The sequence below is a fragment of the Podarcis pityusensis genome, assembly GCF_964106645.2.
Source record: "Podarcis pityusensis genome assembly, chromosome: 6".
Lineage (NCBI taxonomy): Eukaryota > Metazoa > Chordata > Lepidosauria > Squamata > Lacertidae > Podarcis > Podarcis pityusensis.
This window is the reverse complement of record NC_138030.1, coordinates 18,188,680-18,205,903: the sequence shown is the minus strand read 5'-3', so window position 1 is coordinate 18,205,903 and position 17,224 is coordinate 18,188,680. Positions and strand designations below refer to the sequence as shown.

General features: G+C 43.1%; 2 protein-coding genes across 2 annotated transcripts; one reads left to right on the top strand and one right to left on the bottom strand.

Annotated features, from left to right (window-relative positions):
- Window positions 1–776: 776 nt before the first annotated feature.
- On the bottom strand, window positions 777–11,450 carry DPM1 (dolichyl-phosphate mannosyltransferase subunit 1, catalytic). Its single transcript, XM_081011595.1, has 9 exons — window positions 11,274–11,450; window positions 8,777–8,876; window positions 7,481–7,514; window positions 6,903–6,979; window positions 6,757–6,782; window positions 5,315–5,410; window positions 4,789–4,857; window positions 4,476–4,590; window positions 777–1,124 (listed from the first exon to the last, which is right to left on the bottom strand). Exons 1-9 carry the CDS (start codon window positions 11,375–11,377, stop codon window positions 1,020–1,022), a joined length of 726 nt encoding a protein of 241 aa, XP_080867721.1. The 5' UTR covers window positions 11,378–11,450; the 3' UTR covers window positions 777–1,019.
- Window positions 11,451–11,573: 123 nt separating this feature from the next.
- MOCS3 (molybdenum cofactor synthesis 3) lies at window positions 11,574–14,064 on the top strand. Its single transcript, XM_081011404.1, has one exon. It carries the CDS (start codon window positions 11,584–11,586, stop codon window positions 12,892–12,894), a length of 1,311 nt encoding a protein of 436 aa, XP_080867530.1. The 5' UTR covers window positions 11,574–11,583; the 3' UTR covers window positions 12,895–14,064.
- Window positions 14,065–17,224: the final 3,160 nt, after the last annotated feature.

The following is a 17,224-nucleotide window of genomic DNA, read 5'->3' as shown; positions in this document are numbered from 1 at the left end:
ATTAACTAGGCTTGAATCCTGGCAAAATGGAGGTTTTAGGGGCAAGTGGTTCTTGTGTCTGAGAAACTGGCTGATTTCCCATGCTGGATGGGGCAGCACCTCCTCTGAAGGAGCCCCCACAGCCTGGGAACTTGCATGGGGGTTTTCGCTTGGGAACCACACTGCAAGGGATGTTATCAGCCCCATGTTCAGTGCTTGGGGAAACTAGAGCTGACAAAGTGGTTGTTTGTCGCCTCCCATCCATTGACAAGGACAGGAGAAACAAGGCTGCAGTTTGCAAGTGTGACTGTTTTGCTTTGCTGCAGTTGCTTGCAAAATGTAGTTTTGTTTCTCCCCTCTGTGCCATATGATGGGGGAAGAAGAAGCAAGGCTGCTTAGCGCTGGGTTGGGTCCATGAGAGGCAGAACCACACCCAGCACTAAATAGGACCTGCCTTCCTCACATCAGCTCATCATCAGGGGTGTGATCCTGCGTGGTCCAAATGCACTTAATTTAAATACATGGAGGGGCAGGCTGAATGGTATTTTCTGTTGCTCTGACTTATGCACATGGAGAGGGGCAAATGCAGTTGATCCACCTTCAGCTTCCCTGGGATGCAACGTGCAAATGTAGTCTACATGCATAAAATCTAACATGCATAGGCCCATTCCACCCCACCCCGCCAGCGGACATGTGAATCTTTAAACAATGAATATCATGTTAAAGAAGGATGCAAATAGCTTACTCCATTCAGAGCAGGTGGTCTCATCCCACACATACCCAAAATTTAAACACAATTTAAATGGAATGGGTTTATTTTTGAATAGTAAACATTACACAGTGATCATTATTCACATTTAATAAATAATGCCGCCCGAATTATATGCACTGTATTGTTTTTCTTCAAATCAGAAATTAGCAATGATTTTCTATATATAGCCACAAGAAAACTTAGCAAGATTCCACTATCCCATATAAAAATAATTTCTTCAGTCCAATGCAAAGGTATATGGAATGCTAGGAAGATTCTCTTTAATAAATTATGTAGTTGCAAACAAAGTCAACAGTCCCTTTACAAAAGAAACTATTTCATTGCCTCCTAGTTTAGATTCGCCATAGACTCTGTCCACAAATGATATAGGTACCTATTAAAAAAACAAAACACAAAATTATTTTAGTTTTAACATAACAAGTTCAAGAAGTAATAGAAAGAAAGAAAAAGGGCCACTTCAGCTCCATCTAGCATCATGTCCAGAATAAAATCTGCTTTGGTGAGAAGGTATGAAATGATGGCACCTATGTTATCATAGCCATTTTCACTCTCAAAATCTAGTTCTAATCCAAAACATCTCAGCTACCATCTCCTGTAAAAGCATGTTCCTAGTGTGCATGACTGTATCTTGCATGTGGTGGCAGAAGCTCCAATGGCTCAGAAGAATAGTTAAGGCTCTCCTTTCTCTTTGTGGTTAACATGGTCTTTCAAGCAGTGGCTGAAAACTTTTCTGTTCACTCAGGTGTTTGACAGCATTTTAATCTGACGATTTTCTGCAGCAAAATGTCCTGCTATGTTATTCTGTCTGTTATGTTGTTTTAATGATTTAAATTGTTTTGTTTGTTTGTTTGTTTGTTTTAAAGAAACATTTGTTTTGGACCCCAGGATGGAGTACAAGAAAACAGCATAAACACTAGATTAGAACAATAACATCAGCAATTACAGGAGACATAAAAAGTAATTACAGCAGGCATAAAAAATTACTTCTCTGGCTTACACTCCACCCACAAACACCTGGTGAAAAGAAGACTTGAGAACAAAAAGACATCAGTGAGGGATACACCCCCAAAGGGAGGGAGTTACACAGATCTGGTGGTACTGCAGAGGGGGTCCTATCTCGCATCACCACCCAATAAGCCGTATTTGCAGATGTCAATGCCTGGATGAGCAGATATAGGGAGAGGCCCTCTTTCAGCTTTGTAAGTTAAAGTCAAGGTCTTGAATTGGGCATGGCTGCAAACAGCCTGGCAAAAATATTATTAAAACTCTTTGTTCAAAAGGCAGGGTATAAATCTTTTAAACAAAGGGAAAAGCAGAGACAAAATCCTGTTTGGCTTTCTTTTCAGCATCCCCATCTATGTGGTGGTGGGTTTTCCATATTGCAGCAGAATTCATCACCATCTCAACAGTAGTTAAAATAGTGTTATACCTGCAATTAGTGTTATACTTCCAAGGGATACATACTCGGGCTACAATCCTACACACACACTAGCCTCAGACAACAATTGCTCTTGTAGCACCTTAAAAACTAGCACACTTTATTCTAGCATGATGCATGAAGTGTAATTCTCAGTTGCCGGTATATATGGTTGTAAATAGTGGGATAAGGGGGAAACAAAATGCAAAAAGTACAAATACCGGCAATTCAATTGAGAGCTAATATATGCACAATAAGTAGAGTGACCCTTTACAAAAGCAGTGCCAAGTGTTATCTGGAAGTAACACAGTACTTCCACTGAATGCAGGAAATATTCAATGATAAACGTGCATAGGATCGCACTGTTAGGGGAATTAGCACAGTCCTATGAACAGAATACTAGACTTGATCTGGAGAAGCATGTGAATTCATATAGCCCTGAGAAAGTTACTACCTCTCATCCTGAGTGCCTTATCTGTAATTTGGGAACAATACTAACCTACCTCACAGGGTTGCTGTGAGAACAAGAGAGGCAAATGTTACTGTATATACCTTCTAAGTGTTAAATAAGATTACCAGTAAGCCTAACATGCATTTTATTTTTGTAGCAAACATATTGAAGTGCTGCTCCTTTAATAACTATATTGCACATGGTTCTAATTCAGTAGCTATTCATTTAAATATAGTAAACACTGATTTGCAGTGCTTTAGAATGCCAGCTATTTTCACTATACTGAAGCAGGAACTTTAACATTCCAGCGTGTAAGACTATATGTTAAATAATACCCAAGGGCCCAAAGTCAGACGGTGGAATCCACAGAAAGTCTGGCTAGGTACTCTCAGTTGGCATACTGAACCAGAAATCAGCTGGCAGGCAGAAATGGAAAAAACCACGCTTCCCACACACATGCCGCTCTGCCAAACATGAGTTGTTGCATCTCTAGGCAATAGTTTCTTCTGCCAATGGAGAGCCAAAGGCAGAGGCTTGTCTAGTACATTTTCAGTTGCTTCAACGACAACAAGGGCACAGTCTTGAGACAGAATTGCTAAAGAATCTGGGACTCCTACTGGAGGCTCTTGCCAGTGCAGGAAAAAGCAGCTTGGAATGTAGTGGAATGAGACAGTCTAGAACGCTTATGCTAAAAAATAATCTCATAAAACATGTTTATTTTCTTAGCAGTCTTGTACCTGTTTGGGAATCCTAAGAAACCAAAAAAGAAGTACAATTTTGAAATCAGTGATTAAAATCAGTGCAGTTCTGAACGGTTCAGTCCACTATCTTGATTCAAAATGGTATCTAAACATAGATAAAAACCTGCTCCTTGATGTCAGGAACCATCATGCAAAATTTGGTTACATAGGATGAGATTCAACTGCCCTGTTCTGCTACTGGAAACCAGTGCAAGGACTCCCATTGGCGCACTGGGGTTCCCCTGTTCCCTCTCATACCCGCCTCCCCCAAATCCACTCTGGAGGATTGGGAGAATGTCCAGAACAACACACTGGGGGAGCCAAGGGGAGATCATTCCATAGGGCAAAGCAGAAATGGAAGGAATGATTTCCTTAGCACTACAACTGAATTTCGCCCAGTATCGTAAGAGATGTCCAAATGCATAGTGAACAAACAACTTTCCAAAATACAGAGCAGAATCCACAACAAAGGCAGGCCACCATGTTTGTGCGAGGGTGCCAAGAAGAGATTTTCATCCGCAAAAGAAGCACCCACACCTGCTGTTGTTTAAAGCTTGTTAAAATAAGGAATGACTGTTGAAGTTAGGTACATATTAGGTAGACATTTGTTAATTAGGGCTTTCCAGTGTACTATGGCATAGATAGGGATTAACTTTTATCTCTAATTCATTAATAGCAATTAAGTTGACAGTCCAAGTCTAAATAGTTGCTGGAAGGTTGGAGAGAACTAACTCGTAGTTGCACAGTGTCTGTATAACTGATCTGAATTAGGGGTTATGACTGGAGATCATTGGATTATTGGCTCAATTCAATACATTTTTGTGAACACATGGAACTCAAGCGGGTACCTGTCTCAGTACAGGATGTTAAACAAATTAAATATCCATATTTTTAACAGCAATTACCACAAGCCTACATTTGCACGTTGCTGACTGCCAAGCTCCTCACAACATTACATAATTTGTGTAATTTCTGTCACAATATTAGATTTAGTAGCTCTCAGGCTTATTACACCTCCTGGGCCATTTTGCAGCTGTTAGCCAATTATTATTCTATTATCCGTCAGGTAAATTTATAATATTTAAAATGTAGTGTTTGTGATTTAACATTCTTTACCTCTCCAACAGAGAAACCCAGTTGTCTGGCCCGGACAATCATTTCCATCTGGAAAACATATCCTTTTGAGACGCATTTCTCCATCAGTTTTTGTAAAACATCTTTTCTATATAACCTACAGAGAAAGTACATAAAATCAAAACCTCTTGAAATATTTCCGTTATACAAACACTCCACAATTGCAGTCTTTACTCCCAAAATTAAACAAGCTTTACAATTTCAATCCATGTCTGACATTATTATCCATTTCAAATTGACCATTCATTCTATTGCTCATCTTTGAAAGCTGAATGCAACGTTAGAAGCAACACACCTGAAGCTGCCTGTTAAGTCGGATGCACCTGGCCGCAGTAGAACTTGAGTTAGGAAGTTGGCGCCACGGCTGCCAAGAAAGATAAGGAGTTTTGGTAAACATTTAGAATCCGATGTTGAAAAATCACAAACTGTTCTATAGATGGGATTTCACTATAATAACATTGGCCTGTGTCAATACAAATGCATAATTTGGAAGAGTTTGCTAATTCACATCAAGCCAAGAAAAGAAGCATGTAGAACAAAAAAAGATTTATCTATCCCAGTTTGTAAATTGTTTATATATTGCCAAACACAACCAGGAGAATTACAAGAATAAAAGATAATCAAATCTCTGCCCACAGGTTTACTATCTATGAAGTAGGACGGGGGGGGGGGGAATGCAAGAATTTTAAAAAAGCAAGAATAAAAGACTAATCTGGAACAGTACAAAAGGAGGAGGAGGAGAGTTAATAACAGAACTCAGAATCCTCCTGTGTGGCTTTTTCTATCACAGACCTTGAATGGTGGAAGAAGTAGCTACCAACCTGATCAATTTTCGTTTCAAATCCCACCCATGCACACCTCCATTTCCTTTATATCGCGTTCCAGACACAATGTCAAAGTTACCTTCTTTCTGTGTTCTATGTAAACATTTGAGAGGAAGAGGGAAACACAATTACATTAACAAAAATCTATTAACTTCCAGTAATCTAGGTCCGATTTAATACAATAAATTCAGCTTAAGGAAGGCACCAAGTTGAGAAGGGGAGAAAAAGGGTCCATTTGTGACTGGCAGGTCTAGGCTGTAGTAAAAGGGAGTAATTTCAACTGGCAAACTAATCCCTTTTAATTCTTCCCATCTTAGTTTTGCCAGTTTGAGGAGCAGGCAAAAAGCAATAATAACAGAAGAAACAATCAACAGTATAATAATTTTCTTTGTTTTACTATGCCTCCTCCAGTGCCTCACTGTTTCAAGCACACAAAACACTCGTTTCCATAAAAATAGCAGAGAAAAAGGGGTGGGGAGCAAGACTCAATAAATACTACATGAATGCAATCACTTTCATTTTCTAAGCTATCACTATCAGTGTCTGCTTCTTCATATGTATCAAACGATGACAAGTTTGAGGTCAAGTCAAGAGGACAGAAAAGACAGAAACAGATCCGCCAACTACATCAACAAAAGGAAGCCCATAAGCAAAGAAAACCTGAATTCTCCCTTCTCTTGTGACAACGGCAGTGCCCCCTAGAGGCAAAAACGATTCTTGCTCTTGCATTTGAGAGTTGTACTCTAGGTGTACAGGAATCCGATGCTCTTCATAGTTTTACATAAAAGTTTACCTGTTGCATAGTTTTTAGAAATCATTCTGGGGGAGTATGCTTATGAAAACCTAGTCTTAAAAACTTTATTCACTGTTTTGGAGGAAAATATTTCATAACTCATTATTTTTCAGAAAAACTCAAAAGCATAGGCAGAATATGTTCCCCCATGCCACCACAATTTTAAGAGGTGTTTTTTTTGTGGGCTTTCACATCTCTGTGCTGCTATCCTTGTGAAGTTTGGCAGGATTCTGACCTTGCTGCAAACTTTATCCAATTCTTTATCCAATTCAAAATTATCCAATTCAAAATTATCCAATTCTTTATCCAATTCAAAATTAAAGTTTAGACTCTTCTTTTCTGATTTCTTTCATTGTTCAACCTATTGCCCATTGCTAATGTACCAAATGTAAATGCAGACAGGACAAAGCATCTGCTTCACACGAAGAAGGTTGCAGGTTCATCCCCCAATATCTCCAGGTAAGACTGGAAAGGATTTCTGCCTGAAACCCTAGAGAACTGCTGCCAGTCAGTGTAGATTATACTGAACTAGTTGGAGAAATAGTTTGACTTGGTATAAGACAGCTTCATATGTACTTGGGCAATAAGTGTCAAGGTCTGACTGAAATATTTAAAAAATACTAAAAATATTAAAAATACTACCCACCTGATGAACTCTGGAATGAATTTTGGCTGAAACACAAAAGAGAGATGTGGGAAAATGAAAATATACTCCAGCTCAATGCAAGTTAAATAAAGAAAACTTTATAAAGGCTAAAGAAATGTATGCACAGATACAACGGAAACACTTACATGGTGTGAGAGGTCAGCATCCATAATAATAATGAAGTTGCCTGTGGCATGCTTCATTCCATAAATGTAAGCAGTCCCTGGTGTAAATGATACAAAGGCAAGATCTGTCACCCACATTCAGAATCATGTATGTGAGCTGTCAGCTACAAGGCTGATTCAGTTTCTCTTTAAAGTCAACATATGGAATAAAAAAATGCCCTACATTTTTATTGAATGGCTGCTTGATCAATCTGCTATCCCATGCATGAATTTCAAGCGGCTACTACAACCCCAAAATGTAGTGTATAAATGGGGATAAACAGTGCAATTTCATGGTTAGAGAAAATTGTGTAGGTTCGGCTTATTATTTAACTGGAGTTGTGGTATGTTGGACGCTGTTGAAAACCAACAAATATGCCTTCCTACCCCCAGAAAGGTATATATATACATATGTAAGTTTTTTCCAAGTTTTCAACACACACGCTAACCAACAGAGTTAAAGGTATGATTAAACTTGCGCTTTTTAAAATGGTAAACTGCCCTGGGAGTTCAAGGTCAGGATATAAAACTTGTAAATCCTCAAATTAATGAATACTTACCCAATCCAAGTTTCTTTGCTCTGGGTCTTAAAAGCTGTAAAATATCAGTGGAAGAAATGAGCAACCGATTAACTGCATTAAATGATCCATGATTGTAGGTTTTTTTTTATTATTTCAGCTAAATATTAACACTACCACAGTTGCTCTTCTCTCAAATAGGGCTGCTACACTTCCATATTTACAGAGCAACCTGCCTTTAACATTTGGATTACACAGGCATTAATTCAGATCAAAACAGTTACAGAATATAGAGCTGTAGACCAAGTTTAGAATGGTCTGCTGAATATGGGAAATAGAGCCAAAGCTGGCTGAATCAGCTGTGCATGGTGCTTTGTAGTCCTGACTTTGGGTCTTTGAAGTCATTGCGATGTCAGGTGATTGACAGATGGTCAGCCCACCCACTTGTTGATTTCAGCCCAAAGAGCCAAAAAAGTCCCCCTCCCTTAGCGTAAAGTATGGATCACCACCAAGCACTTCAAAATAAGGGAGGCTTGACTAGCAGGGTTAGGGCATACACCTGCCATACATCTATGCTCTCTTAGACGCTAACATAAAAACTGCAGGGGCTTAGTGCAAGTAAGTTTGTTCATTATCAGAAATATGTATTGCATTTTTTAAAAATAATGCATTTCCAATTTTTCTTAGCAATGCTTCATCAAGAGGTATTCAGCAGCATATACCTTTAAGGACTTAATTCTGCAAACATGAGTGGGTACAGTATCAAATGGATGAAAATGTACTGGATAATATCCAACTGAGTCACAATCAGAGTAGAACCCATTGCAATTAATGGACAAGTAGAGTCCACTGATTTCAATGGATCTACTCAGACTACAACCAACATTGAATATTACCCACTGTATATGCAGCTGAAGAAGCATTGCTAACACTGCACCTGGATCCCCTGTTGCAGTGCTGAACATGACAAACTCTTCTGTGTGTGTCACAATGCAAAAATTATGGGGAAAGTGGTATCTGGTAGATTTATCACAGACAGCTATTAGAGCATCCTATGAGGTCAAGTGATGACAACTCTAAGAATTAGCACAACTTTATAAAGTGAAAATTAAAACTGCACCCAAATATGCTAATATCCAAATATGCTAATTCAGGATAATTCAAATTACTCCCAATGTTGCTACCCATGTTATCAACCTGAATAAACTGGTAAACAATTCAGTGTTAAGAAAACGAACAACCCATGCATTCAAATTTCATCCCTTAATGCTAATATTATTAAGCATCTTGTGTTGTAACAGCAAACAAGTCACGGGAAAAAATAAACATATGACTCACAATCTTATCAGATCCATAAATCTTTATCAACTGTTCGGCAACTTCCTGGGTCCCATCAGGACTTCCATCATCTATTACTATAATTTCGAAATCATTTCCACTGAAAAAAATAGAGAATTACATTTTAAAGCCAGGTTCAAAAGTTAAAAGTATATAAAGTATTATAAAAGGGGGTAGGGGAACAGAGAGAAACAGCCAATGGTTCCTCATCAAAGGTAAATGGTGTTATTAATTCTATTACAATGCACTCTCCTCTCAAAATGGAACTGAAATGCTTCATAGTGCCCTTGCTCCAAGTAAATACCGCAGAGTAACGGCAGGGTTTGCACTGTTGGCCAATGCTGGTTATTCGTTTCATGGGTCACAGTTGCCCCAGGCATTTGCCTGATTCAGAAACTGAAGGATTAGAATCCTAGAAGTGGAAGGGACCCCAAGGGTCATCTAGTTCAACCCCTGCAATGCAGAATCTCAACTAAAGCATCTATGACAGATGGCCATCCATCATCTGCTTAAAAACCTCCAAAGGAGGAGAGTCCATCACCTCCCAAGGGAGGCAGTTCTTAATGTCAAAACGTTCTTCCTGATGTTTAAATGGAATCTCATTTATTGTAACTTGAATCCATTGGTTCAAGTTCTAGCCCCCAGAGCAGGAGAAAACAAGCTTGCTCCATCTTCCATGGGACAGCCCTTTAGGTATTTCAAGATGGCTATTGTATCTCCTCTCAGCCTCTTCTTTGGGCTAAACATCCCCAGTTCCTTCAACTGTTCCTCATTAAGGCTTGGTTTCCAGGTCCCTGATCATTTTGGTCACCCTCCTCTGCACATGTTTCAGCTTGTCAATAGCCTTCTTAAACCATGGTGACCAGAACTGGACACAGTACTGGCCTGACCAAGGCAGAATAGAGTGATATTATTACTTTCCTTGACCTGGATGCTATACTTCTGTTGATGCAGCCTAGAACAGCATTAGCTTTTTGTGTGTGTTGCTGCATCACACTGTTGACTCATGCTAAGCCTGTGGTCTACCAAGACCCCTAGATCCTTTTCACAAATACTACTGGCAAAGAGTAGTATTTCACAAATACTACTCCAGGTGTCCCATTCAAGAGATCTGGCCCTTAAAGCCAGCATTCCAAATAAGTAAGTTAAAGGTAAAGGGACCCCTGACCATTAGGTCCAGTCATGACCGACTCTGGGGTTGCGGTGCTCATCTCACTTTATTGGCTGAGGGAGCCAGCGTAAAGCTTCCGGGTCATGTGGCCAGCATGACTAAGCCGCTTCTGGTGAACCAGAGCAGCGCACGGAAAGGCCGTTTACCTTCCCGCCAGAGTGGTATCTATTTATCTACTTGCACTTTGACGTGCTTTCGAACTGCTAGGTTGGCAGGAGCAGGGAACGAGCAATGGGAGCTCACCCCGTCGCGGGGATTTGAACCGCCGACCTTCTGATCTGCAAGTCCTAGGCTCTGTGGACACGCCACCCGCGTCCCTAATAAGTAAGTTACTACTCCATAAATAAAGCTATCAGATTGGATTTTGGCTCTTGATCAACACACAATAATGTGCTTACAGCTGGTGAAAAATCATGTTTCAGGAGAAGTTGCTGGCAATCTACACATCGCTTGCTCCGTCTGTGAAAACAGGCTGAAAATTTTTACCATAGGCAAGAATCCAAAGACTGCTTAATGAAAACCTACAAAATCTACACTCTGACACTTACTCACTTGCAGGTACACATAAACCGGTCTATAGATTGCCTTGAGACAGTGGTTTAGAAGGTGATTAATAAATTGATTTTCATAATAATATAGGAATGTCCCTGGAAAATCACCATCCAGTTTACATGCAGATAGGGGGAAATAATGTTTAGGTTTTACACCTATCCTAAGACACACTTGCTTGGAAGGAAATCTCACTTGGACACGAATGAAAGTTTACTTCCAAGTAGACACGCATAGGCATGTGCTGCCAGGTTTTAATCCTATGCACAAACTCCCCTAAGTGTAAAAACCCCATTAGACACAGTGAGATTTATATGTACAGGGCTGCCCTGCGAAGTCCTAGCTTTTCTAAAACAAACAGACAAAAGTCATGTCTAAACATATTCTATGGGGGCGTAATGGGTCTGACGCATCCTTAAAACCTAGTTATAGGGTGCTGCCTGAAACAAACGAAGCAGATACAGTACATCTTTTACCCCTGGAAGCTAAGCAGACCCAACACCATCATGCCCTTACTTCGGGGTACATATACCACGGATTCACAACCCCCAACACCTTTAAAACGGCCTCGGGAGAAAAGCTTCTCCCCACGATATGGAGGACGGCGACGATGGGAAACGGAACGGGGGTCTGGGAGATGGGGCTAGTTATTCCAGATTAACTAACGCGGAGTACAGGAACGGGGCGGATTTTTTCGGGGGGAGCTCGTTAGCGCTAGGGGCTTTTTTGTATATAGTCAAGCCGCTGAAACGAAACCAGTCCCCTCCCCTCAGTCACCTCTGCTCGAAACTCCTCACCAGCAGCCACACAATGAGCGGCAGGTTCTCGCGCTCGTTGTAGGTGGGCAGCAGCACCGAGTACTTGTCCCGGGAGGCGGCCATGACGGTGGCGGCGGCGGCGGAGGAGGAGGCGGAGGCCTGGCAAGGGCCGAGCCGACGTCGCCTGCGTGCCAACCGGCCTCCTCAGCACCGAAGAGCCGCGGAAGCGGAAGAGGCGAGGCCTCCCTCTGCTCCCTCCCTCCCTCCCAAAAGCCAGCGGCTCGCCGCTGAGGCGTTTCTACCCTCTCCGTGAGGCGCTGAGGTAAATCATGGCGGCGGGAAAGTGCGCTGAGGGGAGCGTGTTGGGAGGCGGCGGCGGCGGCGAGTCCCAGGAGTCGGAAGCGCCAGGCCCTCTTCTCCCGCTGAGCCGGCTGGACATCCGGCGCTACTCCCGGCAGCTGGTTCTCCCGGAGCTGGGCGTGAGCGGCCAGCTGCGGCTGTCGGGCTCCTCGGTGCTGGTGGTGGGCTGCGGAGGGCTGGGCTGCCCGGTGGCTCAGTACCTGGCGGCGGCGGGCGTGGGGCGCTTGGGCCTGGTGGACCCGGACGTGGTGGAGCTGGACAACCTCCACAGGCAGGTGCTGCACCGGGAGAGCCGCCTGGGCACCCCGAAAGCGCGCTCGGCGGCCTCGGCGCTGGGGGAGCTCAATTCCCGGGTGCGCTGCGTGCCGTACGAGCTGGCCTTGTCGCCCAGCAACGCCCTGCAGCTGGTCCGAGACCACGACGTGGTGGCCGACTGCTCGGACAACGTGCCCACCCGATACCTGGTCAACGATGCCTGCGTCCTGGCCGGGAAGCCCCTGGTCTCCGCCAGCGCCCTCAGGCTCGAAGGGCAGCTGGCGGTGTACAACCACCGAGGGGGCCCCTGCTACCGCTGCCTCTTCCCCAAGCCACCCCCTCCGGAGACGGTCACCAACTGCGCAGACGGGGGGGTCCTGGGGGTCGTGCCTGGCATCCTCGGTACCCTCCAGGCCTTGGAAGTGATCAAGATCGCCTCTGGCATGGGCGCCACGTGCCACGGGTCCATGCTGCTCTTTGATGCCCTGGAAGGCAGGTTCCGCCACATCAAGCTGAGGCCCAGGGACCCCAGGTGCGCCGTGTGCGGGGACCACCCCACGGTGACCGCCCTCCAGGACTACGAGGAGTTCTGCGGGTCGTCGGCAACGGACAAGTGCCGGGCGCTGCACCTGTTGAGCGGCGAGGAGAGGGTGTCCGTGGAAGAGTACAAAAGGGTCCTGGACAGCCGGGCTCCTCACGTGCTGGTGGACGTGCGCCCGCCGGTGGAAGTGGACATCTGCCGCCTGCCGCATTCCCTCCACGTGTCCTTAAGTAAGCTGGAAGGAGGAGACGAAGGATCCTTGAAGTCCCTGCAGCAGAGGATACACGAAGAGAGGCAAGGGGCGGGTGACAGCGTGGTTCTCCCCCTTTACGTGGTCTGCAAATTGGGAAATGACTCTCAGAAGGCTGTGCGAATATTGCAGGGGTTGTCTCAGAATGGACTTGGTCCCATTTCTGTCAAGGATATCAGGGGGGGTCTGATGGCGTGGGCTAGCAAAATCGACGAAGAGTTCCCCCAGTATTGATGTTTTCTAAGAGCAATAGCGGTCTGTTTTTATTCAAGTGTTTCATTGATCACTGTGGTGGCTGAAAATATTTGTAATAATCCTGCAGAAGCCTTTTTGGAATATGTGAAATTTCTTTTTTAGGAAAAAAGTTCTTCTTATTATTATTATAAAAGACAAATGTGTGTGTGTGTTGATTTGTCAATAAGTCGTATGGGGTTGTAGCCGATGCTAGTCATGGTCAGAGTAGACCCAATGAAATTAATGGACATCACTAACTTAGGCCTTTTACTTTTAATGGATCTACAGATGAGAAAATCTTCGTGTCAGAAGAATTGCTTCCATAATAAGCTGGTTTATTTACATCTTTACTTTTGAATCCCTAGTACTTTTCCTTTTACTAGTATTGATGCTTGTCTTAAGCTGCGACAAAAGCCACATCAAGGCTTATATCAGGTTCCACTTATGTATCGTCTAATACTCTTGAGAGCATTGAACATCACTGATCCAGTGAACTTTGAAAATGGCAGTCTCTCCTTCACTTTTCTTTATCATCTCCCTTGTGTGTCTTTAGTAATTATTTTGCTTAACAAAGCTGAGAGAGAGCACTGTTCAACTTTCTCATGTGTTCCTTCTTCCCCTCTTTGCTGCACCCCACTATATCAGTTTGGATGCCATTTGCTGCCTCTACATCTTGGAGAATATTTGCTCCTGAGCCCTATTGGGTGTATGGGGTTTACATTTTGCACACATACTTTGCTTTCTCCCACACGCTATTGCTGGGAACTTTTGTTATCTAGCACTTCATCTCTTCCTTTAGCTCCAGACTCTCCATCTTTTCTTTATGACCTGCTTGGTTGTGAGCTATAAAATCATGTGAGAGAGGCATTCCTAAATACCTTAGAGGAAGACATTTATATAACCAATAACTTGAGGTTTCCTCCCTCATATCTGTTTGAACCCGACTAGTAGTGGATTTCGGAAAGAGTCATTTTCTGTACAAGAAGAAGATGGTGTCTGTTGTGTGCTATAGTATTCATCTCTATGCCTGTACTTCTGTACCGGTGTACAAATTTCCTCTGGCATGAAGTTCAAAGCTCATATGTTTACTCAACTAACAGATCTTGGGAGAATACTAACAGAACATGTGCTTCCTCAGTGCTGCAAAATAAAAACATAAATCAAAAATAATTTGGCACACTGAACATATAAATGTATTCACAAGCATTTGCGTTGCTTTTTTCTGTGTTCAGAATTCATGATGTCAAACAGATCTTGGAGATTTGGGACAGAAAATAGGGTGAAACAGCTGCGCAATAAAGGTCACAATAGGAGGGAGAATGAGAGCCATGTGATTATTGATAGTTGAACAGATACTGTCCACACTCCCCCCCACCCCAAATATTTCTTTGCAGACACAGGCATTAGATATATGAAGATGAAAGCTGGAGTTTGGGGAGTCCCTCTCACTTCAGTTGTTGCTTGCTATAAAATTTATTATTCCCAAATAATCTTTTTTTAAGTATCTGATTATGAGTTTAAATAGTGAACTTTTACACAGAGAGAACTTTAAAACATTCATATCCCACCTCGGTCACAGTAATTCTTGAGGCAGCTGACAATATGAAAGCATGCCATAATCAATAGAATACTACAATAAAATTTAAACAGAAAAACATATCTAGTCTTTTAGATTGAAGTCATGAGCACCATGACTGCTAATGGCACTGTGTCTCCTGTTATACAGTATTCCTATACTGTTCTTGTCCCCTTTTCATACGTTTACTAGCTATGACTGTGATCCTGTTTCCTGCCAAATGAAATGAAATAGGGCTACTTTTTGCAGGGTGGAGTGCATGTGTACTAGAAATTCAATCAAATCTTTTCTGGACACTTTAGAGCAGGGGTTTTCAACCCTTTTGAGTTCACAGCTCCCTTGACCAACTACATTATTTCTGCGGCACCCCTGTGGGGCTCAGGAGCTGGCAGCCCCTCACCCTTTTTCAAACAACCTCCCTTGTGAAGTGTTCCCTCCGCCTCAATCTCCTCTCTCCTTGGGAGTCCTCCAGGCAACTGCCACAGCCACCCCTGGTCTCTGAACCGCCTCAGCTCCTGGCAACCCAGCCCCAAAGGCACCATTTGCCTGGGGAGCTTGTAGCCAGGGCTGCTGCAACAAACAGCTGTTCAAGTCTTTGAAAGGCAGGGATGGGAGAGGGCATCAGAGGAGGGAGGGAAGGAAAGAGCAACAGAGGCCAGTGTTGCCTGCAGCACCCCTGACCATTCAAGGCAGCCCAGGGTGCCACGGCATACTGGTTGAAAACCACTGCTTTAGAGAACATGATAGTGGTATTTAGCCAAGCTATGGGAGATTAGGGGAAAATACAAAGTGATAAGGCTGGTACCTGACTAAATCTTGGAGCAGATCATTATGATCAGTGGACAAGTTAATTATGACTAACTGAATCCCATTGATTTCAGTGTTTCTACTTGGACTCTGACTTGGATACCACTCTATATGGCTTAACTGTAAAATGGGTAATGTTTCTAACAGCTTTAATAGGCTGTGATATTACATTCATTCTTTCTTCCTCTTAGTTCCCTTATCCAGCATGCTAGAGACTTTTGACATGGGATGCAATTTTACAGTTGAAGCTGAACATACCTTACACACCCGCCCCTCCCCATTATCTGTCTGCATGACCTTAGATGAATGCTAGGATATATGTTTAATAAATAGAATCTCAACAGTCCAATCAGTTGATCTTGCTAATTTAGACATTTGTGTAATTAAATGTCTAGGTTCAAGAAACATGGCCTAGCTAGGCTGCAACTCAGAATCATGTTGCAATCTTAGATTTATATCACTACAATTACATTCCTGAGAAACCATTGGCTCTTACGGTTGATTTGAATGTGTGTTTTCATGTTTGCTATTGGCATTCGTGCTTTCCATATTACATTTTGTACTTGTAGATCTACACTGGCGGTTTCTACAGACTTTTGTTATAATGTGGCTAATACCACCCATTGTGCACATCTTGTAGCAAGCCTGTACCTCTGCAGTAAATTCCTTGGTAATGACTGGCAGACCAACTCTGCGTTGCAAAGATATCTGCAATCATGCCATGAAGGTTGGGAACACCAACCCCACCATGCGGGAATTCCCTGCAGACGACCGCAGTGGCTGGAGACAGGCTGTCAGGTTGTGCATCCATAGTGACCAGAGAAGGAATGACTGCAGCAAGGAGCGCAGAGAAAATAAACATCATGGTGCATCTGCAGCAGCACAATCGGATGCCTTCCTCTGTGACAGCTGCAACAAAACATGTGCCTCCTGTGTCAGCCTCTACAGCCACAGCAGGAACTGTACCCTTCCGACTGTTTGACTTCACCCCAAAAGGCGCATTCCTCCATTATCTTCCGAGACAGACGGATGGCAGCAGCAATGACTGGCAGTAACCTGGACACTTCTTAGTGTGATTCAGCCCACACATGAGCTGGCTCTATGGCTGTTGTGGAAAACCCTCACATACATACTAACAGCAGATTTACTAACAGCAGATTTACATCATGGGAATAGTTGTTGTTGTTTAGTCGTTTAGTCGTGTCCAACTCTTCGTGACCCCATGGACCAGAGCACGCCAGGCACTTCTGTCTTCCACTGCCTCCCGCAGTTTAGTCAAACTCATGCTGGTAGCTCCAAGAATACTTTCCAGCCATCTCGTCCTCTGTCATCCCCTTCTCCTTGTGCCCTCCATCTTTCCCAACATCAGGGTCTTTTCCAGGGAGTCCTCTCTTCTCATGAGGTGGCCAAAGTATTGGCGTCTGAGCTTCAGGATCTGTCCTTCCAGTGAGCACTCAGGGCTGATTTCATGGGAATAATACAACATGCACATCTGCCTGCAGTGAAATCTAGTGCAAAATTGCATTTTAAAGTTTGCACAGTTAAATAAACGTGTGCTAGGTGGTGCTGCAGGGTAATACATGAATAACTTTCATGGCGGGAATCTCAATATACTGGATGAGAATGAGCCACTTCGTTTGGGAGGACTAGAATTTTGTGCAAATCATATAAAATCGACAGCAGCAATTGGGTACGTATAATTTAGCAGTTCAAAAGCAGCACATAATGACAGCCTGCAGACAGTTAAAAAGAGAGAAAAAAGAATGAATCAAAAAGTTTCTGTGTTGCCTGCATTCATTTCAAGTGCGGTGCTGCAGGTGGCCATGCAGATTTCATTAAAATGAATGGACAGTGCTAAGTAGCACAGGCACGGTAGGATCACAAACATGCTGGTTAATTTTCAGGCCTTTGGATATTCAGAATGCTTCTCCAGTTCATGTCTCATTA